This window comes from Platalea leucorodia, assembly GCF_965183815.1.
Source record: "Platalea leucorodia genome assembly, chromosome: 7".
NCBI classification, from domain to species: domain Eukaryota; kingdom Metazoa; phylum Chordata; class Aves; order Pelecaniformes; family Threskiornithidae; genus Platalea; species Platalea leucorodia.
Window position 1 is genome coordinate 57301841 of NC_138829.1, and position 27776 is coordinate 57329616.

The window sequence follows — 27776 nt, forward strand, 5'->3', positions numbered from 1 at the left end:
CCGCGGCACTGGGGGCCGGGGGGGCGTCAGGGCGGCGCCTGTTCGCCACCGCCGCTCCCGAGGGCTTTGAGAGGGCCGAAGCCGCTTCCCGCCCCTGACAGGGTACTCGTCACTCGCCGGGCGAAGCCGTAAGGGCGCTGCCGGGCGCTGCCCGGCGGCCGCGCTCCCCACAGCGTCCCGGGGTGAGGCGGGGCCCCGCCGGAGCCCGCCCCCGCCCCGCCTCTTCCTCCCCGGCCTGCGGCGCGGCGGGAAGGGCGAGGGGCCGCCGGTTCCATGGAGCCGGTGCTCTTCGCGTGGGTAGGTGGGCGCTCGGCGCGGCGCGGCGAGGGAGGCCGGGGGGAGCTGGGGCCTCCTTCTGCCCCGCGGCCGCGAGGCGGCGGCTCTGCCCGCACAGCAGCGCGGCCCCCGGGGGGCGGCGGGCGGGACGCGGAGCCTAGCTGCTTCCCCCTCCCTTGGGCTGCTGCGGGGCTCGGGGGGCCGGGGCCGTGTGCGCTGCCGCCGGCCCTCGCCTCGCTTCCCCGGGGAAGGGCGGCCCAAGGTTCCCCCTCCCCGAAAAAAATAACGCTGTGGTAAAGTTGCGGTGAGTCGCCCTGATCGCAGTTCATCGGCTCTTTGCCGCTTCGCGGGGAAGCCGGGAAGCTGAGGACGCGTCGCCCCGCGGCTTCCCGCCGCCGAGGGGCGTGCTGCGGCCCGGGCTGTGCCGCGGCCCGCGTCCTGCGGGGCCGGGGCGTTGCTGGCCTCCAGGCAGGAGGAGGGGTCTGTCGGCCCTGCGGCGCGGGGACGGGCCGAGGCTCGGTTCCCGTCAAGTGCGTGGCCTGGGCTGAGGTCCGGAGCTCTTCGAAGGAAATAAGCCTTTTTTGTTTGTTTGTTTTTGTGGTTCATCAGAACCGTGATTTTACCTGATGAGCAAAGGGGTCTAAGAGCCATTAAACGGGTATCTCTCTTCCTTGTTAGCTGGTTTTGCTCTGTGGTAGTCGTGTTTGGTAATAACCTGTCAAGTCTTGGAAGGGTACAGGAAGACAGGTACGTTAGCGCTAGGGTCGACGCTTGCGGGTGGCTTGCAGTTCCGCAGGCACCTGTTGTCTTTCTGCACCTTATCTCAGCTTGCCCGTTTTTGAAGACTTGAAAATTCATTGCGAGTTATAGGCTAAAATGAGAGCTTGTGACAAGCACTCTAAAAAAGAATTTTGTCTGTTAAGTAGCAGCAACACACTCTCTAAAGCTGTTTACCAATAGTAGTGACTGTAAGACAACAACTTGATCTGCCTGTTGAGCTCGAATCCTGACATCTCATCCACCTGTTAACTATGGGCTGAGGTGAGCAGCCAGATGCTTTTGTCTGAAACGTTGTTGTTTCTGTAGGCACAAAACGTTTGTTGCTAAATGTGTTCTCTTAAGATACACCAGGTGCTTCATCGAGGGCGGGTGGTGGTAAATAGAGAGCAGATAGGCAGGGGGAGCGCAGGTGAGGTAGGGAAAGTCCCCCCTGGGGATCGCCAGCTGGGTGCAACGTGGATGTTGAGTGTTGCTGTTACTGCAGCGTGTGGGCTAGGCAAGTTACTGAATCCGTCTTTGTGAATGAAGGTTGCTGCTCAAACTGTTGGACACTTAATAGAGCTTAAATTGGCTAAGAAATTCCCTGACATGTTACCGTGTTGTGAGTGGTTGCTTTCTATGATTGGTTTAGTGGCCATAATTTTGTACTTATAAATTTATAATAATTGTAATTGGTATATTTTCATTTTGACCACTTTAAGTTAAAAGACTTAGTTAACAAGGGATAAGTGTTTCTGCTGTACTTGTTTAGGTTCCAGAATAAGGTGGCATGTCTTCCTGATCTTGTTTTGGAGGTGGACTGCCAGAAAGCATTGGCATGAATAAGGTCTTAGTGATGAGTGGGAATCATTAGCATTAAAATTAAACAGGTGATAATCATCCTGGTAATGAGGCTTTCCTCCTTAGTAAATGTTAGCCTGCAGTTATAGTCTTACCAGGATATATTCCAGGATGTTTCTTGAAATACTGGAGTTGCAAGGGCAGCCTTAATGACAATAAATTTAGGACAGTCCTGGTCTGTAATTCTGGGGGTCCTGTGTGAAAGCAATAAGAATGAAGATTGCCATTTTGGGGGATTTTCAGGAGCAAATACTAGCAGGTTAACCTGTGACATGTCTCTGATAAGCTTGTTCGCTCTTAGGAGCAGATGTGTATCTCTTTTTGTTAACTTTTAAAAAATGTGTTATTTTTCTGTGTGTATTTGAAGGGTGCAAACAGCTATGGACAACTTGGTCTTGGTCATAAAGAGGATGTGCTGGTACCTCAGTCACTAAAAGATGTTTCCTGCAAATGTCAAGACATTAAAAGCATTACTGGAGGAGGGGGACATTCTGCAGTTATCACTGGTAAAAACATTGCACTTGCAAGGGGTGTATGACTTCTAAACATATTTTTTTTTCTGTTTCCCTATCGGTTTGGTGCTGCCACCTATCTGTGGCTTCTGTTTCTGAACAAGTACTGGTTCTTGGTGGCAAAACGGGTTTCTCCTATGCCAGTTCACTCAATATTTTGAGGAAATTGGGGAAATTCCTATATTGCTTATCTTCTGTGGTTATTTTATGGCTATGTGAGGACTGTTTCTTAACCTGTTTCATATAACAGCTTTTCATACAAAGCAGCCAGTTTTTCTGTATAGAGGATGGGGGGTGGGAGGGAGGAGTCAAGTGGGAGATTATTCAGTCTTGAGAAGTTTTAAGGTAAGGAGCAGATGATAACATTTGGTCTTTGAAAGGTTCTGCTGTATGCCATAGCTAATTATGTGAAAAAAGGGATACAGACAGGTGTGAATGGGATGAAAAACTTCATCATGGATATTAGTGAGAGGTGCCTGTCTTACCATATGAATTGTCTCTCTTGACAAACCCAACTCTTCATAGCTATGCTTATTCAGAGGTGTTTCTGATGCATCAGAAGTAACTTTTTTTGCTCTCTTTTTGCTTGATTGCAGTGCCTAAAATGACACGTAATTAGTGTTGTTATTTGTCACAGGATCTTGTATAGTGTACACTTGTCTTTTTAGTCTGTGAAGTGGAACGTGATTTTTTTGTTTTGATTTGTTTTTTCTTCCAGGTGCGGGAGAACTCTTTGTGTGTGGCCATAACAAAGATGGGCAGTTGGGACTGAATCACACAGAGGATGTACTGCATTTTACTTTGTGCACTGCCCTGTCCGGCTTTTGTGTAAAACAAGTTGCCTGTGGCTGGGATTTTACAATCATATTAGTAGGTAAATCTGCCTCTGTAAGAGCTGGAGAAATATGTTGATGTAGAGAATACGCTGAAAGTTCCACATCGCTATTGTGTGGTGCATGGGCACTCACAGGTTTTAAGCTACTTGCCTTGCAAACTAAATTACTTCATGTTCCTTGTATCCCAGTGAACTTCAGATGTTTACTGAACATGATGTGTAAGGCCAGAAGCCTGTGGCCTCAGGGACTTTGGAACGGGACATGTTAGGTCCTTTTTTGAGCTACTCGGCTGTGATAGTTTGCTTGTTAGAACGTTACAGTGCTTTGCTTTTGCTCACTGTTTACTGATCAGGCTCTAACACTTCATTTTGCAGGATCTGGCCTAGTTCTGTCCTGTGGGTCTAACTCTTTTGGACAATTAGGAGTTCCTCAAATATCAAGTCCGTGCTTGATTCCACAAAAGATTGAGGTAAAGATTTAAAAGGAATTGTGCTTCAGGGCTCTGTACTTTATATTGCTTCCAGCAACTTAGAAAGGTTGTCTGACCTTAGTGGGCTTTGAGCCAGACTCTTGAACTACTTTTTATAGAGTCTATCTGTTACGGTAAACTTACGAAGAAAAGAACCAAAGATGGTCGTTGACCCAGAAATGAGAAGCTAAGGCTGCTTTTCTTGTTGTACAAAGGAATTGCCTACTTCTAAAAGAAAGTTATCTCTTTCACTGGGGATTATAACATTTCATAATGTGTTTTGATAACATCTGCAGAATGAGTCTGATGCTCTGATGATGTGAAGTGATACTAAAGGTAGTGAAACTGTGCAAATTTACTCCAGCTGAAGTTTTGCCTCAAGTTTGCAAGACACTAGATATGTTTTGCTACACGAAGGGTATGTGTCTTCACTGTACTTTGTTGGAGGTTTTTGCTTAGCAGCTCAAAGCAAGACAAAATGAGCCAAGAATAATCCACTCCTGAAAAAAACAAACTGCATGATGGAGTTCAACGAAATTAGCTATGCTAGTTCTTTTGATCTATTGCTCTTGTGCTTCTTGTGCAGCAGTTCTGTTTTTTAAGTACATGTTGGTTTTTTTGAGTGTATTTATAACTGTCAGAGTTTCTTCCCCCCAAATGAGGACTGTTAGTATCATTTCTTGGCTGTAAAAACAGTTAGATAAGAATAAGCTTTGTCACTCCCCAAAATAATAGAAAGGTGAGGAATTACGTAGCTGCAGGAAAACTAGACCTGAGAGAATAAACTTTATCACTTTTGAGATGAAAATGATTTTTACTTTTGCATGTAAAGGAACTGACAATGTCAACTGAAATTGATTCGCTTGTTATCTAACCTCCAGTATTTACCAAACAGTATCAACTTCCAAGGAAATAGGATGGAAAATTAGATAACAATTTCTCTGTTGTGGAGTATCTTCAATTGTAAATGCTAAACGCTGGACTTCAACAGCATAGCTCATGTTGTTCCTGTAGGTCATGTGTAAGTCTATGGTGATATTTGTAGGTGAGGCACTGCTCAGTGTGAGTAGGGAGCTTGGAATGTAGCCCCAAATTAATTGCCTTGAAATGTTTTAAGTAGTAGTTATTGAGACTTCTGTAACATCAGAGCAGCTGTCCTATTGTTGGCTATAAGCCTAACAGTTTAAATAAACTTCTCACAAATTCTAATTAATCCCTAATTTACACTGTGGTCTCTTATTTGGATAACACTAATGAAACTCTTTTCCACCCACATAATCTCTCATGTCTAATGAAAGCAATAACTTCAGAGCAGAAAGGATTCGCAGACAAGAAATTTCGCTTTGTGGCTTGTGCCAGATACTCCTTTGCTTTTTTTAATGCAGGAGAGGAAGGACAGCTGATCCCCTAGGTAACCCCTAGTGAACAGGGGTTAACTCACCTGATGTTTCTGTATCCTTGATGTTTCCTGGGAGCATCATTCCAGTATGGTGCCTTGAAAATGATAGTATTGACAGTGCTAATCTGAATCTGTGTCCTCCCTGACCATGTGGATCATTCATTTATCTGGAATATTTTCTCTTTTGGTTTGTATCCTGTTAAATGCTTGGGCTTGATGCCACCTATTTTAAATAGTGTTACATCTGTGAGAAGAATAATAAACTTGCAGAGTACTCAGAAGTGGAGAAGTGCCAGAATTGAAGTACCTTGTGCAAACTTAAGTCACTCATTTTATGCACATGTGACTTGGTATAGTCTTCTTTTGCATGATCATATTGGGCAACCTTCAGTGGTGCAGGTGGTACTATCAACTCTATTGTTTGTGATCAGAGGACTTGGTAAGACTGAACACCTTGATGGAACTTATTACTGCTTGTCACTGGTATTTGCTACGGAGGTTTTGGCGTAATTCTTGAGGAACACTGAGTTAAAATTAGGAAACATATCTGTATTGCCGAGAAGGTTCCTTTTTTCATGTGAGGATATTGACTGTGGCTTTTTATTTATTGCCACAAAGCCGTACATCCAGTTGCTTTGCTTGATTTTTTTTTTTTTTTTTTGAATATGTTCCCACTAATTTTTGTTGGCCAAAATCTACTTCCTTTGTGATACAAAATGCTGATATGCATTGTGACATGCATGCTGGAATTGCAAGAACTCTTTTCATAGCGTTCCACTTCTGTGTTTAGCATATTTTGCTTTTAGAGGCACTAAATGCAAGGAGCAACTAAAATACATTTTTCTTTTTCTTGAGTAGTCTCTCAAAGAGAAGGTGGTGGATGTTGCTGCAGGACTGAGACATGCCCTTGCTGCTACAGGTAAATATGTCGTCTTTCGTATATCATTTCAGTAACAAATGAAATGGAGTTTTAATGGTTTGAAGGGGGAGAGGGGAGAAAGAAGATTAAATTTATTTTAGCTTCTTTTTTTTTTTTTTTTTTTGCAATTGAGGAACAACAAATTACATGTGCTCTTTTATTTTGGTTTAATTTTACATGAACTTTAGTATGGGTTCCAGGCAGTGGAGTCTAGCTGAAGATGCAAAGGAGATGCTTGGAAGAAGAGTGGGGTCTCTGGTGCCTGTATGAATACTGGGAATTAAGCTTCCCTGAGCTTTGCACTCAGTGGACATCTTGATTCAGGCCTAGGTCAAATCTCTGAAGGGTCCTGAGGAGAAGAGAAGTGACTTTACTCCCTCAGTGTGCTGGACTGCACAGACAAATTAGCATGAAAAGAAGGAAAGGGCAGAGAAAGTGCAGTGAACTTATAGTAATAAGTTGTGTCCGTTCCTGAGGCGCTACAGCTATGGGACTTCTGTTACTGAGTCCTCAATAATGTCCTGATATAGGCCTCAGAGAGCTGAGGCAGGTTGCTTAGTATCTTCTTAGTTTTCTCACCTGTATAAATGAGACTACTGTTTGTTGCTTGATGACTTCACCAGGGTTATCCGTATGTTTATGAAGTATGTTTTTGGCATAAATTTCTTTTACTAATTAATGAGTTAAGTGATTTTGTTGGTGGTTGATGTGTCTTAATCTCTTCTATCTGTGTTTACTCTGGAAAGAGAGTGGTTTGGTGTTTCAGTGGGGAACTGGCATGGCATCTCGGGCAAAGCGTGCAAACCAAGGAAGAACCCTCCCCCTGTTCTTGACAGCAAAGGAGCCCTGTGAAGTAACAGGTAATCCAGGAATCTGATTCCTTTGTAAAGGTTGATAGAGCAGAAATATAATTTGGAGTGACATGTAGCATCCTTTTATTGTAAAGCCACTTGGTATTATAAACATGTAGTGGAGTATCTGAAGGATAGAATGGGCATACAGTCTATGGGGGAAGACGATAGTGAGTCTTGCAATGTCTACGGCCCAAAAGCAGAGGCTTTTATTATAAAATTCATCGTCATCCTGTTACACTTGATACAGCTCTGTTTTATGTCTATGCATGAAAGGATGTCTGCTGTACAAATTTCCTGAGACTAACTTTTCTCTAGGTCTGGAAGATGTAAAGGTGAAGAGGGTTGCTGCAAGCTCCTATCATTCGGTGTCGCTCACAGGTAGGCCTTAGGTATAGATAAGTCCTGGTTTTGGCCTATAAAGGGTTTTGTGCTTTGGAAATGTTTGCCAACTTTGGCTAGACTGGTAAAATTTGATCTGGCCTTGTTAATGCTGGTTAATTGTTTCGTAGTAGTTTTGGATTCTGAGAAATTTTGTTTTTTAAGAGCTGGATTCATGTTTTGAATTCTCTGAATTCTGTTTGTTTTTTCTTAGGGTCAGGTGTGACTTAGCCCATATGAGTAAGTAAGGGTCTGGGCTCTTAATGGTTAGAAACTCTGAAAGTATTTGTGGAAGCACGTGGTTGGGTAAATCTCTGGAGCTGCAGCATGATGCTGCTTTGGGTAGCTCTGGATGGGTGAGTGCTGGAACCAGTGCAACCCTTTGTCCGTGCAGAAAGGGTATGTTAGGTGGTTGTCCCAAGAAAGACTGCTGTGGCTATCCTGCTTCTGCTACATGAGCTCATGCCCCTGCGTGGGGCTGTGTTGTGCCGGGACGTGAGATGGTCTGGAGCTGTCTTAGGTGGCTCTAATATAACAGCATGTAGATCTGTGTGAGGTAATGTAAGAGCACAAGGCTTATTTAAAGCAGTAGGAAGTTGCTTTAATTGCTTAGGCACTTCCATAATGTCTGCCATTTGTTCTTTGATCTTTAGGCAGTGCTCCCATGCTGGGGTATTAAGTATCCAGTAATAAAAGTCTAATAAAGATTTTGTGGGTGGTTGTTTTTTTGTGTGTGTGGTGTTTTTTTTTTTTTTTTTTTTGGTTGGTTGTTTTTTTCAGACTGGAGAAGGGGAAACAATAAATAGCTTTTCATGCTGTAATCTTACAGTTTTGAAGTGTGGAAAATATATTGAACCTTAGGAAGACAAGTCTTTGCTGAACTTCATAGGAAAAAGTTCTTAGCAAATATGCAGCCATCTGGTACCTCTGTCATCACTGAATGGAGTACTGGAGTATTTGCTTACGCAGATCTACAGAGATTTAGTTGTATGGCAAGATGTTACAAGATGCAGATTATGTTGCATTCTGAGATGCAAAGTGTATGTGTGATTAGTGAAGAAAAGCTATAAGGACAAATAGAATCTACTTTAGCTAATTAGCACTCTATTTAGAGAGTTGAACAGATTATTCTTTCATGCTTTTGCTTTTTAATTAAGAGAGCAGTCTATTTGGCAGCAGGGAGACCAAGATTAACAAAATGCCCAAGATTTCAATAATGTGATGCTATTGCTGCCCTTCATCCTGCAAGATACTTGTTATTACATAAAATACTTGGTATTTTAAAGATACTTGGTATAGTAAAGATACTACTTCAGGGTGTAGTATTTAAATGGGGATTTTTTTCTAGGAATCTCACACTGTGATGCAATTTTCTTTGGCTTTGCTTCATGAGCCACCTGCTGGTAGGATACGAAACACCTGCAATCAGGGAGGTTTTTGACACAGGCAGGGTTGTTGCAAACATGAATGGCGTTCCTTTAAAAAAAGGATCGTAGTCTACTTGTACCCAAACGGGCCTGGAACCTCCAGTGATAGGAATATGGTGCGAAGTTTTAGTGTCTAAGTTTTTGTTAAAACCTACTCAAGAAATGAGATGAGGGTTGAGCATGTGACATTTCCCAGGATAAAGGAAATGCACCTTCTGGAGGAAAAAAGGAGATGACAGCAGCAGTGCATGTTAGCTGTGGAAACATGAATGGCCATAATGCTTTTCTTTGAAATAAGCTGTTTCCATCACCTCTTTTTTTTTTCTCTCTGGCAAGTATATGTACTTCACTCTGGGAAGGAATTTATCAATTTAAGTGGAGAATTTGAATGAAACAATTGCTTGATTTGTTTTTCCTTTTCATTTCAGTTGTGGTGTTTTATTGAGGAATGTGGGAAGTCCTGCAGATGACTGTCAATAATGTGTAACTTGACCAGTACTGGCTATTTCCCCCCCTCCCCGCCCCCTTCTCTCTTGTTTTTCACCAGCAGTACTATAGTGGAGTTCTCCTGGCTTATTCTTTTTGTTAATGTTAACAAATTAAAATCATTAAATATATTGTAGCCTAAGTTCTCCTTCCCCTCTTCCCCCGAAAGATTTACTTCTGTCATGCTGCTTGTAAAGAGTTCAGTGCTGGCCTGAGACTTCTAGAAGCCTTGAGTGTTGTGGACATGTGCTCTGAACAATTCCACGTTGCAAATGATATGGCTTCCAGTCTTTCTGGGCCCATGATCATGTACTTCATGTGTGCAACATTTATTTCGTATGCTTGCAGCTTGTACTGGGTGGCAAAGGACTTCAGGACGCCTGACGCAGCTCGTGTTCTGTTAAGTGTTTCTTGCAGATTATATTTTTTTAACGTAGAGGCCTAGAACCTGGGCAGAATGATTTTTGTGTTGAAAAGATTGAACTAATGCTATGTAATATCTGGAGAAGGACTCATCTGAACAGTCATCGTGTTATTGTCAATAGGTTGTTAGGCTGTGAGCAACTCCAACTCGCACCAGTGAAACATACGAAGCAATGTGGATGTTTCTGTAAATATAATTATCCCTGTGGGTGGAATCCTGGAGTGTGCACTTGCAGAAATGCTCATTCTAGAAAAGGGGTGGGGGAAGACAAGTAATTACTTACAGAAGTCTCTCACTAGTTGTCTAACATTGTTTTGAGGCATGATAATATTTTAATTTCATCTTGCAATGGGTGGTACCTGCTTTAGTTGTATGTTCAGAGCTACGTGTCACATTCCTTTAGGAAGTGACCGAGTAGGTGAGGCAAAGAGCATTAGACTTTCTGTGCTTTGGGGGATTTACTGAATTTGCTCAAACTGAAGACGGCAGGAGAATTATGAGCAGAGCTAGGAGTCTGTAGCTCTTGTGAAGAGGCTGGGAGACTGTAATGCAGAACAGGAGCAGCCAGCCAGGCTTTGAAGAGTCCCAGATACTGGAGGGGAATTAAATTATTTGCTTCAATTCAGAAAGTTATTTACTGGACTGAATCAAAGCTTTGGGCTGGAGGTAAAAGCTGACCTGGAAGAACAGAGTAGACTGAGAGAGACTGCTCAGTGAGTGTCCTCAAGATGCTTTGATTCCACCCTCCCACCCTCCCCCCCGGAGTTGACTACTGTGGTTAGTTTTCTAATAAAACTTGGCCTCTGCTATAAACATCTTTCAGTCTTCGAGAGGTTCACGGTAGAAATGAGGACTAGGCAGTTTGACCTGAAAGCTCTGGTTGTTTCAGGGAGTTAGTGTAGTCCTCAGAAAACAGGCTATGTTGTTAAGGTCCTTGCAAATATTTCTGATATCCTAGTTGCAGTGCGTGCACATGTGGTAAAGAGTGGTAGGAAAAAGCATACATTGAAAACACAAATTGAGTGAAACATTGTTCCTTCCTCAGCATCACTGAGTTGAGACAGAGCCTGTTATCTGGTGGTGGTCTATGTATATCGCTTTCAACAAATTTTACTTGTCTGTCTATTGTAGGTGAAGGACACCTGTATGTCTGGGGTAGCAACAAACATGGGCAGCTAGTGAGCCAAGAGATCTTTCTTGTTGAGCCCAAGAAGATTGAGACTCAGTTTTTCTCACATGACAAGATTGGAGCAGTTTGGTGTGGCTGGACCCACTTGGTGGCACAAACAGGTAGGATGTCTAAAAAGCAGCAACATATGGCACCAAAACAGTAAATTGTCTTTATTGCATGCAAACAGTGTTCTTTCTCACTGATACTGGTTGGATGCAGAGTTTTGCAGTTTCACCTGAGCAGTGGTTGTCTCTTGAAAACGATAAGGACAGACATCCTTTGGCCTCTCTCCCTGAAGTATTATTGTGCTCATAGGTTGGAGGGCCTAGCATCTTCATAAATGCAGTAGCACCTGCATGTACGCAGTAACACCTGCATGTATGCACTAGAGAGATGCAGCCTCTCTGCATCATCAGGTTACCAGTATACCAGAATATATATGAGCTTCTAAAGATCATTCTGCTGGGTGAGTTATGACATCTTCTTTGGAGAGAAAAGAATTTGGTGGAAAACTTGCTTCAGAAAATAGAGAGGCAGGAAAATATGGCTGCAGCTTCCAAAATACGTGACTATATGTTTGGCAGGAAGATTCGGGCAAAACTCTAATTCAGGGCACAGGAATTAGGGAGGGGGGAAGATAATCCTGAGCAAGTGTCTGTCTGAAAGGCACGGGGGCATAGATATGTACCATTCCCAGGTTACCTGAGTGTTAACTGAGGATCTTAAAAACAGGCAGAGCCGAGAACCCTCTGCTTCTGCCATCCCATTTGAGAAGACATGGTCTCATTGCAGTAAGTGAAATAAATTACATGGCTTTGCACAACTGTACTAACCTTTTCGTACTTCAAGAGTGAGCCTAGCTTTTCGTGCTGCTCTACTAAAAGTGTTTTAAGGACAAATAAATTCATGTGTTCAGAAGAAAGTCAACTAAAATAAGCTGGCTTGTATGTGTGTGTGTTTGTGGTCAAACCCAGAAAATATTCAGAAAAGATCGGTAAAAAGAGGCATCATTAGACTGGAAGACCATCTCCTGGAGATGAAATGAAAGAATATTTTATATTGAAGTTGCACCTTCCTGGGAACCTTTCCAGTAAGGACAGTGTGAAAGCTTGCCACATGCGGAGGGCTGTAGGGTTAAATTCTTTCCTAGATAAGAGGAAGGTTATGTAGTAATGACATTCACGTGTAAAAGGATGGTTGATCTGATGAAGGTCACTTGAATGCATTTATATTGTTGCTCTGTTGTGAAATGCAAAGGCAGGAGAGAAAGGTAGATGAGAGAGAAAGGTCAGACAGATATCTGAAACTATTTTGTGGTGTTCATATGTGAACAGTCCGTGCTATTTGCTTCTCCTGTTCCACACTGTGTGGACGAACAGAACAGCTGGAGTTATATTAGCAGGGGTAGCATACATGCATTTCTGCTTTTGCCCTGTATAAACTGCCAGATGAGGAAATAAAGAGCAGATGAAAACATTTTTCCTAGAGTCACATTGGAGATTGAATAGCCTGTTGGTCTGTCAGGATACAACCTGTTTGTTACGAAAACTGCAGAAGGGGCCACAGATCTGTTAGTGATATTTACTGGGTTCTGTAATTATCGGTACTGGTTCAAGGAGTGCTTAGCTTTCAGCATGGGTAGTTTTATTTAAATGGAGTTCTCACGTGCCCAAAGGTCAGCATGTGCTTAAGTGTTCTATTAAATTGATGCTGTAAATCCTGAAACAGTCACAAAGTAACGTCCCTTGCTCTGTGAGAAAAGTGTCTGTTTTAATTACCATATACTGTGAACTCTTGGTGCTGGAATTTGGAGGGATGTGATGCATGAGTAGAAAAACAAATTGGTTAAGTGTTCTGTTTCATAGCATTCATGGTTTGACATCAGAGTACGTGAGAGAAATGTCATATAAAAAAACCTGTGTTACTCTAGCTGCTCTCTTAGCTATTTAAAAGAAATGATCGAACTCTGATTTTTAGAGGATGCTATATTGAAAATTTCAGAGCGGTAATCAATGCTACGTGCTGCTTGGAAACTTTTCACGTGGAGAAAAGGAATTTATTTCAAAATATATAATTCTTGAATAAAGTGCTTAGTGTTGCTCTCACTGGAACGGAAATGGTAGAAGACAGACATTAGTCAGGGTAAACTAATTTCTGAAAAACAGGGTCTTGTCAACATGATTTGCCTTGCTTCACTATTTCTTAATAATGCATACCGACTAAGTAAAACTTCCTCAAAGTTTTAGTAACTTTAATGTTTTGCTTAGTTGATACTTATCCATGGCCATTACAGAAATTAAGTGAATATTTTAGCAGGTGATTTTAAGAAGGAAAAAAAAAAAAAAAGTATGTCGAGTGACTAGCAGGGTTATTTTTTTTGTGAATGTTTGAAAGGAATTTAAATAAAAATAGGCTGACCTTTTATCTGCGTTAGAAAACTGGCCAAGTGATGGAGTGGCGTAAGTTATTGCTGAAACTGAATTTTATGTATTTAGAATTTTAAATCTCTTTGAAAGTCAATGGACCTGAACCTAAATCATCCAGAATAAGATTTTGAATGGCCTTTGGCAGCCTCTAGATACCAATCAGAATCTTATGGAATTTTCAAGGGTTGCTCAACTACTAGACATAGTGCGAGCTAAGCACTTAAATGTTTCTGAAAAATCACTCACTGCCTGTGATTAAACTTGCAGCTAAGTAACTGAAAAATGCAGCCCACTTGAAAACTTTTCCCTGTGTGCAATTCTTCCTCCATTATTTTTATCTCCTAGCAAAGAAGGAAATGCTACTTCAGTTTCCTGGTGCTGAAGTCACATAAACCCCTATCAGCAATATTTGTGCACCCCTATCAGCAATATTTTTTTTTTGACCATGCACCCCCAATATAGGTATACTTATTTATTTATAAATTATAGATACATACCACTGTAATATGGTATGCAAACTATAAAATATACACAATAGAAATTTTAAAAAGGATGAGATAAAGATGAAATAAGCACTACTTAAAATATTATTTTATTAACTAAATTAAACTCATTAATAATTTATTAATAAATTAAAAAAAAAATTAATCTACTATTTTCTTCCTGCCCTCCAGTGGATTGTCTTGTGCACCTCTTGGGCTGCATGCACTACGCTTTGGAGTCCATGGTTATAAGCAATTCCTGCTCGCTTTACTCTGGAGAGTTCCACAATTAGTGGAAAAGAAGCAAAATAGAGTGAGTTTTGGACACAGGAAAATGGAAGGAAGGGATATTATAGTATAGTGCTTCTCTCTGTTCATTGTGGAAGGTAGGAACATACTTTGGAAAGACATTGCAGTGTATAGGAATTTTGCTGCATGAAAGAATGGATAAGTTTTTTCTAATTAATAATCTCACCATGATGCAAAATCAAATAGTTTAACATTTATGTTACTGTATCTGAAGTCTAATGTTTTGTTTTCCACAGAAGGTAGTGGAATTTTAAGAGACCATTACAAATACTTAGAGTTCTGTTTGGATTTTTTTCCCCAGAACATTAATCCTGGTCAGAGTAGTAATAATAAAACATTCATAATTGCAGCTGTCTTGACAGTAAATTAAAACTTTTCTCATTGGAAAGACACAGGAAGAAACTGGGTGGGTAAAAGCTGGACACTGTTCATGCATAAATTCACAAATTCTGCCGTTTCAAAATGACATTTTGATCTTTATCTGCCAAATGAGCAGTGCTTGACTGCAGAACTAATGGAACACTGAAAAGTAAATGAGACAGTGATATTGTTAAAAGCAACCATCTGGAGGAATAGTGGGCAGTTTCATGGATGCAGTGGGTTGACACTTAAAGTGAGTCTAAGCAAGTTACCAACTTTGTTATCAGAAAAGAAGGAACACAGCATAAGTACTTTCTTCTTGTGTATTAAGCTTTTCCTTTTATGTAAACTAGCTTGTTTTAAAAGACTTGTTCTGTTTTTCCTTCATGCTATTGGCAAAATTTTGCATTGTAACCTAAAGCAAGACGCACAACTTCTTTAAAATTTCTTCCTCACTCTGTTCTTAGAAGTGATTTTGATTGCACCTGAAATCGCTCTAATACCCGCATCTCTCTCATATGCTATATTCTACCTCATTCAGCAACTGTTCTGAAAGTCCTTTTTCCTGTGATTTCTCTTCACAGTTTTGTCAACTCTCTTTTCATTTGCTGTTGTTCCTATCATAAAGCAGTTCAGATTCAAGAAGTTAATTCCTGAGAAATTAATTGCTTGACTTAAAGACATTAAGGTTCAGGGAAGGTTATGGAGCAGATCATCTTGAGTGCCATTGTGTGGCACGTACAGGACAACCAGGGGAGCAGGCCCAGTCAACATGGGTTTATGAAAGGCAGGTCCTGCTTGACAAACCTGATCTCCTTCTACGACAAGGTGACCTGCTTAGTGGATGAGGGAAAGGCTGTGGATGTTGTCTACCTGCACTTTAGTAATGCCTTTGACACCGTTTCCCACAGCATTCTCCTGGAGACACTGGCTGCTCATGGCTTGGACAGGTGCACTCTTTGCTGGGTAAAAAACTGTCTGGATGGCTGGGCCCAAAGAGTGGTGGTGAATGGAGTTAAGTCCAGGTGGCAGCTGGCCACAAATGGTGTTCCCCAGGGCTCAGTATTGAGGCCAGTTCTGTTTAATGCCTTTATCAATGATCTGGATGAGGGGATCAAGTGCACCCTCAGTAAGTTTGCAGATGACACCAAGTTGGGCAGGAGTGTTGATCTGCTGGAGGGTAGGAAGGATAGGACAAGAAGAAACGGCCTCAAGTTGCACCAGGGGAGGTTTAGATTGGATATTAGGAAAAATTTCTTCACCGCAAGGGTTGTGAAGCATTGGACCAGGCTGCCCAGGGAAGTGGTTGAATCCCCATCCCTGGAGCTATTTAAAAGCCATGTAGATGTGGTGCTTAGGGACATGGTTTGGTGGTGGACTTGGCAGTGCTAGGTTAACAGTTGGACTTTTCCAACCTAAATGATTCTATGATTCTAAGGCATGTTTTCATAGGATGTTGTGGTTTTCATCCTCATCCTTAACTGATCCTCATCAGCTCCAATTCTTTATTCTTTTTAATCATAGAGGTGTCTTTCGGACTATTCCCATTGTACACAATCTTACTGTAAAATAAGTCACAAAATCCTTCAAGACAGACAACTACTTCTTTTTCTGCCTTGATTACTGATTCCTACAGAGGAGAGACAAACAATTAGGCTTTGCGGCACCACTAGTACTCCTATAATAATACAATAAATTGTATTATTCTGCTAGCAATGGTCCTAGTGAATGCTAGTTGGTCCAAAAAGATGAAGGCTGAGAGACCCTGGTTGCTTTTTCCTCAGGTCTCTGATGATAAGATATGAACTTGGTAGTGTCTTTGGTTTAGTTGTTGTTTTCCGCCTGAATGCTTGTATCAGGTGACTTTCAGGCATGCTTTTCAATTATGACAGGGCAGTACTGTTATTGCTCTATGTGAAAGACAGACCAGATACATTCTTCTGGCCTCGGACTCCAAGTGCAAGTATTATTCTCTACAGGCAACTGCTCTGTGAAATGGCTTGCTTCCTTTCCATCACTCTGCTTAATGGTACAAGGAGCACCACTGCAGTATAGGTGATATTATTTTTGAATAATAACGAGCAGCTGTCTTGCATTGCTCTGCTTAACAATGCCAACTTTAATTTGTGGTCCTTCTCAAGTTGATACAAACCCTTTGAGGGTAACTGCTGAAAGAGAGGTTATTGTTTAGATCATTTAAAAGAGAGCTAAGTTGTGGCTTATAACGCTGGAGATGTAAATTAGGCTACTTTGGGAAATGATAGAACCGATCTGGCTTGAAGGCAAACCTAAATATAGCAAGAGAAGTCTGTTAAAGACTTAGAGGTGAATCATCAACTTCAATTCAAAGCAAGTTATTTTCTTTTTAACTGAGATGCCTAATAAATAAGCTTTCTTAATCTGACCTGTTTTATTATCTAAGTATTCTCCTGAATACATTCACTAATCTATTTTTCATGTACCGTCACATGGAATTAGGCCTTGTTTGAGCTTAGATAAAGAATTCCAAGCTCTTTCACCCACAAGGAGTTACCTTAAAGATGCAGTTAAAATGGTATTTCTGCTGCCTATGCAGAACTGCCTACAGCTAAAAAGTCTTGGAAGAACGAAATGCCTTGATGTAGTCTGAATAATATTCTGAATCCTCATGCCGAATGTGCATCTGTATTTGTGCATCTTTGAATGTCCCTTGATGTCATGTCCTTTAGGCCACATAAAACCACTCTGAAGTGGTCCGACATGTTAGTGACCTACATGGTAAAATAGAACCCATCACCTGTTTTTTCTGAAGCAAATGAAAATCTGTCCCTTCGAACACTGAGAGCAGACCGAGGGAATATTTCTAATTAGCTGGCCTGAAAAGGAGGCTTCCTGCTGTAATTGCACTTACACATGCTTTCCTGATGCCAGTCACTAGGTAAAACTGTCGGGCTTTGCTGGTAAGTGATGCAGTAGAGGTGGTGTAACTGCAGGGAGGTGAAGTGGAAAGACGTTGTTGCTCCCTGGCACCCCAGCAATGCAGTTTCAGCCCACTAGAGGTCCTTTCCAGTTTTCTTTTGAATCAAGACTCAGCAGCCTTCCTCATACTGGAAAGCATACTTTCTTTGCCTTGAATTTTTCAGCAGCTCCCTAGGACAGCAAATACCGATATTTTCCTTTTTTTTAATTGCTTGTCTGTGATACCAATAAGGCATCTGTTTTATGGGGACTCTCCTTTCCTCTTTTTAGCCACTATAGCTGGCAGTCAAACAGTTTGAAACTGGAGCCCCTGACGTTCTTTTTAATGTGAGGTAGCTGTATTTCATTTGGTAGGATGCTGGGTTTGGGGAAAACAGGTAAAATATTAGAAATTAGCTAAGTAAAAACCTGTGAATTGATAGGAACCCCCAAACCCCTTTGAAGCAGAACCTGCAAAATTAGTATTTAAGAAAGAAAAGCCTTTGTCTATCTGCCTTGGGCTAAGTAAACTCTAACTAAAATCTGGTAAATGCACTTGCTTTTCTATGGTCTTGGTTCTATGATTTTGCTGTGCATGGTTGTTCTTACCTCCTCCTTACAATGCTGTAGCTCAACATTATGAAGCAATGGGAGCTTATGCTTCAGAGCCTTCCTGTTGTGTTCCTGGCTATCATAATAAATACTGTCATTGTTGCACACTATAAGAGAAAGCAACAAAGGATGTCAGCTGAAGATGCGTAGATTTTAAAGCAGAAATAGCTCCACAAGGGAGATCCTGTGAGTTATTCCAAAGTATGCTGTTGAATTCTACCTGTATGCCCCAATGTTAAGCCCAGTAATTTTTGCTTGTCAGAAACGTAGCCTCTAGAAGACATTCACATGATGTTAAGTTTTTTTTTTTTCTTCTTTTTCTAAAAGATGCTGGGTTGCAGGTCCAGTGACTGAATTAGATTGCCACTGGAACCACGGTAGTCACCTGGTTTGCACTTACACTGGGAGGAGTGGGCCAGTATTCTTTTGACTTGGGTCCAGACAGATCTGGCAGCTCTGCTAGGATGCTTTGAGAGAGTGAAAGGTTCGCCTCTGCTGTTGGTAGTTTGTTCCAATGCTGAGACTCCAGCTTAAGACAAAAAAGAAAAATGGCAAAGTGAGCAAGAGAGACAAAGTGAAGGCTGAGCTGAGATCATCAATGAAATCTAATAGGAAAATGTTGCCATCATTAAGCCCTTGTGGCACTTTATGCATTTGTTCTAGGGCTTTTTAGGAGCAGTTACAGGACCCAAGCGGGAAGGTCTATTAAGTACCAAAATTGCACAAGTTAGAATGAGTAGAATATAACTTTGGCCCCTGAAAACTATGAAGCTTGAGAGAGAATAACTAGATCATGAAATAAGTTTTTAGTGTGTGTATTGCATGTGTTTTCAGTTGTCATCACTTTCTGGGTTTACACTGGTAATATGGTTGGTTTACAACATACGCATCTCACAATCTGACCGATAATGGAACTTTTGGTTATGTTTAAAAAAAAAAGACTTTAGATGCATCTGTTTTTGCCTGGCAAATTTTAAAACTTTGGGGCCTATCTTGAAGGTCTTCTATTTGATTATAAAGGGTTGAGCATGGAAAGGGGAGAGAAAGAAATGCACAAGCTTGGGGACCAAAATTCAGAAATTAAAGCTTTGCAGAAATTTAATATGGGATCTGTGGGTAATTAACAGTGTGCAATAACAGGATCAAAGATTCTACGGGCATATGGAAATTGCCTTATTTTCTGTATTGTCTTACAAGCTGGCTCCTTGTTCCATCACAAATCCATCTCTCACTGTTGTTTCAACTTTTGTGATAATTATTTTTAAGCAAAGTTTGTACAAACCGCTGAAGTAGGGGTTGATGGGAACTGTGTAGTATGTTACTCGGGCAGTCTCTTCCTGGCTGGCAGCCTGCTGGGGGACAGGGAATATACTAGCTCTTCCAGGTTTTGGGGTGAAATTTGTGGCAAGTTTGCATGCAGTGGATGCTCTGAAAATTGAAAGGTGTCTAGGAGAGCGCATATGTAAAGTAAAATTGAGCATTCACTTGACATTGTATGGATACATGTAGGATTTACAGGTATGGAGTCAGTGTTTAAGTCATTTCAAGATGTTTAACATACCTTAACCTTATGTGTGTTGAGTTCACATTCTGAATTGGATTAATTTTATGTTCTTCCATAGAGACACATAGTAAGTAAGTACTTAAGCTCTGCAAAATACATGTGTCTAAACTATAAAGTGTTCTGGAAATTTGTGGGAATTTACTATTTATTTTCTGTGAATACATCAATGCAGAGAGCTGATTTCTGTTAAGTAATTTATATGAAAGGAACCTTTTCTTTTGGCCGAAAGTTACTTTCCAGTCATGAATCATCCCATTAATGCAAAAACTTTGAGGAATACACAGTAAAGCTAATGAACTGGTGCACAAAAATTTTTGTTTTTTTTCTCAAGCGCTACAGTTTGGGCAGTCCTGTGATAGCTTTTTCTTCCTGTTTGAGGAGAGAATGTCCTTACTAGAAGGAGCTCCTCCTTAGGTTAATCATGTCCTTTGAGAGCTTTGAAGGCAGATGTCCAGATTCCTCACATGGTCTTAAACTGTTTCTTTCAGTAATCCAGAATTCTGCTCCAACGAGTTTGGCTTCTGTTGTTGCAATTTGGTCATCAAGTCTGCTTTGCCTACAGGAATGATTGTTTTGAATCCTCTTTACTCTTTGCTGATGGGAACAAACCTTGATTTCTGCCACCTCGAGCTGAGGAAATTCCATGGCGTCAGCCTTTTATAGCTGCTTAGGAAAAATGGCCAAGAATGAAAAGCATTAGTGGCTTATGGAAGCTCTGTTTTCCTGTTCCTGGCATCGCTTTTCCTACTTTTTGTTCAAGCATGGCTCAGTCTATATCTCTGTAGCCCCAACTTTGAGAGTTTTGTGAGGCACGGTGCATACAGGTTTAGCTAGTCCTCAGGAAGGAACCTTCAGTGGAAGGGAGGACACTTGCAAAGATTAACTTTGGAAATGTGCAGTTCTGGAGTTGGGGTACAACACCCTCCTTTCCCCAGTATTTATCAAAGTTTAACCTTCTTGCCTTCAGCAAGGTACAGTAAGATCCTTTGTCTCCTCTGCAATCTTATGCTATTGGATTGCCTAGATTAAACATCCTCATTTTAATTGAGGGGTGTTGTAGAATATGCTGTGCTTTATTTTGCTTTGGCAGTTGAGGCTGAGGCTGAGGTTGAACAGGTATCTGGGCCTGGAGAAAATGTAAGTACTATCTTTGTATTATGGAGGTTAAAGTTTGATGTATTTTTGTGTGGGTAGATCTCCTTGCTTCACTTGTTTTGGACCTTATTTTGTTCATGGGATCAGGGAGATGGTCAGTCTGGTAATCAAGAATTAACTGCAGTAAAATATACTGGAGAGGAAAAACCAAGGAAATCCGAGCTAGTGACCAGAAGAGCCCTATTCCTCAGCAACTTATGAAGTTTATCATGGTCGTATCTGTTCCAGGGTTTTGATGGGAATTCTTTCCTCAAGCAGCAAGGAACTGAAATTTACAGACAGTTTATTTGTGGAAGGTTTCTGCAAATGAGACTTAAGCAGCCAAATCCTACAACAACTTGTCTTTGGGGAGGATGTGGGGGTGGGATCTTGCCAGGGCCATTTTAGAAGATTGTTCTTTTTAACTGCCAAATTGCCACTGAATCTCAGGGAAGATTTTCTGCTAGAAGATAGATCTCAGTAAATGGTGGATCTTCTGTGTGTGCTCTCTTGAGGAACAGCAGATTTTGTCTCCAGCAGCTATGGCTCACCAGCACAATGGGAACCTTCTATTACATCCTACTCTATGTGTCAGCCCCTCTTGTTTAGTTCTGTCTTACAACACAAACATGTTTCTTTTTATATAAATATAAATATATATATATTTTTCTTCTTTTAACAAGAACTGAATAAACAAAACCTGTGGGCTGGCTCTGGCTTATACAGTCTCTTATTTTTTCTTGCTTTACAATATCAGCTTTTGTTAGCAAGTTAATGAATTTTTAGTTCACTGAACGCTAAAGCATCCTGAATTTTATTTTTCAAAATTGTATGGATTTGAGTTCTAGATAGCTGTAAATAGGTAGAAGGGATTGGCATTTTCTTTGGCTTCATGAGTTGGCATTGTTCCTTAGCTTTATTTTTAAGCTTATAAAGTTAGAGTGTGTGTGTTTGTATATGGCTTTGCAATTCTACACTCCTATTTCTGCTGCTCCCTGCTGGGGGTTACTTCTGCCTGACTTTGGTAAAAATCTTGAAGAAATTCTTTCTATGGTTTGGTTGCCGAGGAGGAGACTAGGTTCAATGTGAACTGAAGGTATATTCTGAAAGGTTAGTATCAAGTGTTCAGAGTTGTTCATATGCAAAGTTTTTTCACAGAACCTTGCTAACAACATCTTTTGAGTAATTTGTGTTGTTTCTTTGGCCACTGTCCCTCTTTTGCCCCTCCTTGTTCTTAGTAACTTTCAGTTGGTGCAGTAAATAGTTGTGTATGCCATGCCATATTACATCTTTTGTACGTGGAGAGAGAGGTGTCAGGAAGGTGCTGAACTGTCACTAATTTTGACTGAAGCTATTCATTGTAAAATAGAAATATCAGTGATTGGCATTAAGGGCAAAGAAACTTGTCACAATATTTATTTGAAATTCCCCTTGTAGGCTATACTGTGAGTATATTGGCAAATGGAGATTCAGATGGTCTATGGAGAGGAGGATTTAAATGGATTTTTATTAAATTTAGCTCACGATAAATGCTGAGTGTGTTTTAGCAAGAATTGTAAAACAGCTATGACAAACTTTGCAGATCTTTTCTGCTCATGTGTGTGGCAGCCTATAGAGTGCCTTTCCCACAGTAGAAGGGGAAGATACACTGCATAAGGCTAGTCTGTCTAGGTTTTCCTGAACATGGCTTCCTTTCATGCTTGATTAGTCCCGCCTAGATTTGTTTTAGTAAATACTCCATGATTGGAGGAGTTTGGAGAATGACAGTCATCATTCAACGTTACACTCTGGGGCCTTTCTAACGTAGACCACGTGTGGGAAGAAGGACTATGTTATACTGAATTTCTCTCCTCCTTTTGGTGCCATATCCTCTCTTTTACTGTTGGAAATAGTGATTGTTGTGGACCTAAGTAATGTGAGTGTCTGTCCTAACTTGAAGGAACTTAGATCTTTAAAAAGCTTTCAGAAAAATGAACCTTTAAAATGCGGATGTGGTATAGTTTTTGTTCAGGTCATTAGTGTGTGAGATAAGGGATTCATTACTCTCTTTTTTTTTTTTTTCCCCTTTTTGTTTGTTTTCTTTGGTTTCTGTGGTTGGGTTGCTGCAGTTTATGGCTAGCCATATATTTAGCAAATATAATAAACAAGGTCAGATACATTAGCAAATATGTGGAAGATTATAGCGAAGAAAGTTCTAATGGGACCTCACTGACAACACATGGATGGTACTAAGCAGTGAGGGATACCACGAAGAACAGGCTGAGAACTGTAGATTAAGTTGAATTTATGAAAGAATGCAAACGCTAAAAGGAAACCCCCTGATTCCTAGCCATTTGAAGACAGGCTTAGCTGATCACAGGAAGGTAATTACTTGTGTGACGGTGGCTTTGGTTGTCTCTATTCCCTATCATTCCTATTGGGAAAACAAAAAATCTATTCCTGGTGATGATGTGTGGGCCAGATCTGGGTTCTGTTTCTGCTGAAAGGCTTTCACCTGGACTCTCGGCAGTGGTAGCTTCCTTTTGTGTTATGAAATAATACCTTCTTATGGTGCTTGTATACAGGAAATCTGTAAATGTGGCTTTTTTTCTGTTTTCAATATCCTGTACCACTAGAGCTAATTTGCAAGAAGACTTGTAGTTTTTGGGTGCTGAGAAGGGCAGCTTGTTAGGTATGAGCTGTTTCTTGGGGTTTTTACTTTCTCTTATTCTTTTCCCTTAAAGCAAATTAAACTGTTGCAATTGTGGTGATGATAATTCTCTTGGAAACGCCTCCCCTTTCACAACTATTGTGTCATCAGGGTACAAAGCTGATACAAATTTCCTTTGAAGAGAAAGAATTTGACCATAAGTGCCCTTGTCTTTCTGGTTCTTCTGTGTACTTGTATCTGGAACTGTTGGCACTATCTGAGCCACTTGCTCTTTTCTTAAACTATTTTTTTTTTGTGTGTGTGTGTGTGTTAAACCATTTCTCCTGAATCATACTGAAATAGTTTCATTCACATTCTGCTAACATCTCTGTCAATTCCAACCTATTTGAAGCTGAAAAGAAGCAAAGGCAAGAGAGAATTCACTACTCTGTTAACTTCTGTCATAAGCTGCCTCCAAGTTCCACATTCATAGGTATTACTAGAGAAAGATCCAAATGTGGAATAAGTAACTTGCAAGACCAGTGTTGTTTGGCTGCTGTTCTGACAGACTGGGCCAGCGTCTATATAACTTGAGTCACTTCCTTTCTGCCTCCCAGCTTTTAATTCAACTTCTAGACTCCCGTGTGTTGTGGGTCCCAGCAGCCATCCATGGTGACGCTTCTTTATCAGGCTCTGGTATTCAGCAACAAGCATGGACTGGAAGAGTGGGTTAGGGGATTCCTCCCTACACCCCTTTCCAGCTGGGAAGTCTCGAGGGGGGCAAAAAAATGACAATTTCTTTTTGAGTGTTGAATGTTATCACATCACATGACGTAGTTGCATGTAGTGGAATGATGATGGGATTAATTCACATTTTGGCAACTCAAAGCCCTTAGTAAAGAACTGATGCGAAACAGACGAACAGTGAGAATTTGCACTTCACAAATTTTGCAGTTATGCAAAGTGGATATAACGTGGTCTCAGACAAACAGTTCGCATACTTAGTAAGGTGGAAGTGCTTTGCGCTCACTTCGTGTAGAATAAAAAGCTGGAAGCTGAAACCAATCGTTACATCATAGTTGAACTAATCTGTATGGCAACTGATTGCCAAACACAATGTATATTTGCTCTGCTCTCTTAGTTTTGTTGGTCTTTGGACACGTGTACTAGAGAAATGGCTATTGCATTTTCAGATAACTTCATTTAAAGCTAAGCATTGCTAAGCTCAACTTTTCAAAGAAGCTGCCTATGCGTACACGAACTGTGCATGTACGTGCATTGATCTAGACATCTCATTTAACTGTAGGATTTTAAGACTGTTAAATACGTGTTTTCATAACCTTTAAATGACATTTCCTGTTTAGTAATTAATTATTCAGGCTTAATGCTCACTAATGAATCTTACTATTTGAACATAGATCATGTGCTTTTTAAGAGCTTAGTGGCAGTTGGGTGTTTCTGAAAAACAGTACCTTTCAGGACTTTTTTTCTTAAGAAACAAAAAACCAAACAGGGGAAAAAACAAACAAACAAACAAACAAAACCCCCCAAAAAAACAAAAACAAAAAAACCCACAAAACCCACAAAGCCTGTCTGGCTTGTTCCTTTCATGGTTACTTTGAGGTACTTTTCAAATAGTGAATTTGAGGTAAGATACTATAGGATACAGGAGATATATCAACAGCTGTGAATTTTGAGGACCACATTTGTAGCCTTGTAGAAGGACATTTTCCCCTTCTTTGATATTTGGGAAGTATAATGAGATCTGCCAGGAGAGTGTATCCACTTGCTTTATTTGGTAGCTAGACTGGTGGCTTTTATTCTTTAAATTATTCCAGTTGTCAGGAGCCATAAAACAATCTAATGCAAGTCTGTGGTGAAAAATTTCAGCTGCCCATATGTACTTGTTACATTGTCCATGTTTAAGTGCTAGGAATGACTGTGCTATTGTACTGTGAAGTTGTATCTTTGTCTTAACAAAGTGTGTGCAATGGGGTATTTTCTAGTACATGGGGTTTTAATTTTCTTGAATTTGTAAGCATTCAGCTGACTTAGCTGGATTTTTGAGTGCTCTGAAAATACCATGACTGACGTCTATGTTTTAGCACTTGAGTCTAGTACGTACACAAGTGTGGTTAGCAACTGATATCCTTTAACATTTGTTGTGTTCCTTAAGCAAAATCAGTTTTCTTTCTTTTTTTTTCCTGTGCTGCTCTGTGGCTTGATTTCCTTAAATGAAGGGTTAATGTTTTTTTTAATACAGCCCATGAAAAAATATTGCTTTGCTTATAAGTGTTGTTGAAATCCAAACCTTATGATAAATTACTACTATATAGTAGTAATTATATATTGGTTTTGTTTAACTTTGAATTATGTTGGTGTTGATCTCTAGAGCAGTTTTTATTTTGGTAGTACATTTTGGATACTTGTTTTTTTTATAATTATATGCATGGAAGCACAGACTGTGAGGGCACTAGCACCATGTAGCAAGATTAACCTGCTACCTTGAGAAACTTGCAACTAAAAGCTAAAGAGGGCCAAACCAGCAAACCTGAGGAAGTCCAGTGAACAGGAACAGCTGTCAGCAGGCACTGGATGTACCTGCGCAGAGAGGCACGACCCAGAGCTGGCCTCCAGCAGCTGTGCTCTTGTTTGTAAGTGAGGCTCAGTCTCAATGGCACTGAAGAGCAAACAAATCATTCCTACCCCAAGGAAAATTTTGAAGGGGAGTTTGCAAGCTTTTTTGCACACTTGCGTTGCTTTTTAAATCCTCTTTTGTATAGGAGGAGAAGGAGCTATTTCAAGCGCAGTTTGTGGCATGGTAGTTGAAACTCGGGTGCAACTCCCTCTTTTTTGTAGTTCCTATTTGAACTTCAGTCCACTGTCTCTCAGTGTAGGTACATACATTCCATGTGGATCCCAAACAGCTGAGACTGAGATCTGCAGATGAAGGAGAATTGCATTTATCTATGTCCCTTAGAATGCACTTTAGGTTTTGGGGATGTTCTGCTGCATTTAAGAGCTTGTTTGGTTCAGCTCTGCTTTCTTCTCTGTCCAGTATTATGAGGAACACAGTACGTAAGAAGAATAAAGTAACCGCAATAGTTACAAGTTTCCTCTTTTGGGACAAAGACCTGGACAATAAGAAGGTATTAGCATCTGATTCACACAGAATAGAAACCCTAGGAGTGGTGGGATTTCCTTAGGTAACTCATTCCCACTTGCAGTCAGTGTAACTTAATTAAAAGAAAAATTGTACAAAACATTGTGAAGACAAAGATCTATTCAGGGACAGTGCTTTATGTCAGTTTTGCTAAGATCTTTTTAGCATGAATATAGGAAATCTTATTTTTCTAGAATTTTTAAAAACTTACCTTTACAAAGCTGCCCAAAATATATATGTACAGAAACTCCTTAGGAATATGTCTTCCTACTTGTCCTTTCCACCCCAAAATAGTAAGAAACTGAAAATCAGTCTGGCATTTGTCATCTTGAGTTTTGGACCTTATAACAGCCAATGGTCGTTTTGTAGGAATTTGCCTGTACACAAATGTTTCTTTCAGGCTTGTGCCTGCTAGTGCTAGACACAGCCGACTAGAGCTGAAGCAGTTCAATTAAAAGAAAATGGACAATAAAACTGCCAGAAAAGAAGGGGACAATATAAGGGTGGCAGTGTGGATTACTAGAAGTTCATCTGGTTTGAAGAATCATCCTGACAAGTCACACAGTACAAAGGAGGTTGTTAAATCCTTTTGTGCTTGTCTCTTCTTGCTTGCTCACTTTGCTAGAAATTAAAAAACCCCACCAAACCAACCCAAAACACCGTGGGGATGCACACAGGCAGAAGCTGATAGTTGAAATGTAACAAACTGCTGATGTGTCCGATTTAAAAATCTAGGGTAGTTATTTGAAGTTTCTCTAATCCACCAGAGCTGTGTTGGAGCAGTGTTCATCAAAATCACGTTGCCCCATGCTCTTGGGATTCAAGTCCCTGCAGTGAACTGATCCTCTGTAGACACAAACTTGACATGTAAAATAACTTTCTGGGTGTCTGATTTTTAAGCTTTTTACTTCAGAGCAAAGCAATGACTCTTCCCCACCTGGCTACCTGCTTTAGAGCAGGAGAAAACTCATGGTATCTTTACAAGCTGTCCTATCTCATTGTATTCTGTGAAACATGAGTGGGAGGGTACTGCTTCTTTCGATCAACATCCTTTTTAATGTCAGGGAAAAAAAGGCCATGAAGAGCCGGTTCTTATCTTTGTTCCCTTCTTACTCCTAAGGAGAAAAGTTCTCTTCTTATTTCTTCCCTCTCTCGCTTTCAAACCTAAACCCCTCTTGTTAACAGGCAGCATAGCACATCAATACTTACGTTACAACCCCGTTCATGTACATACTTAGGTAATCCTTAAACATAGATGTGCCGGTACTGCAAGCAAATATAGATGCTATAGCTATACAGGGGTGGTTGTGGACAGCTATTGCTTCATTTGGTAAACATCAGAAGTAAATCTCACTAGTATAATTCCCACTTTGCAGGGAATTTCAGATT

The 27776-nt window shown here is 40.7% G+C and overlaps 1 protein-coding gene across 1 annotated transcript in view; it reads left to right on the forward strand.

Annotated features, from left to right (window-relative positions):
* Window positions 1-228: 228 nt before the first annotated feature.
* SERGEF (secretion regulating guanine nucleotide exchange factor) overlaps window positions 229-27776 on the forward strand; it is a gene marked incomplete at its 3' end in the record, with an annotated part of 156329 nt that continues 128781 nt past the window's right edge. Inside the window, 8 exon segments of the mRNA XM_082318233.1 lie at window positions 229-297; window positions 2264-2402; window positions 3127-3282; window positions 3619-3713; window positions 5971-6031; window positions 6778-6891; window positions 7201-7263; window positions 10732-10890. Of these exon segments, the coding sequence (XP_082174359.1) occupies window positions 274-297; window positions 2264-2402; window positions 3127-3282; window positions 3619-3713; window positions 5971-6031; window positions 6778-6891; window positions 7201-7263; window positions 10732-10890 (811 nt within the window). The 5' untranslated portion in view covers window positions 229-273.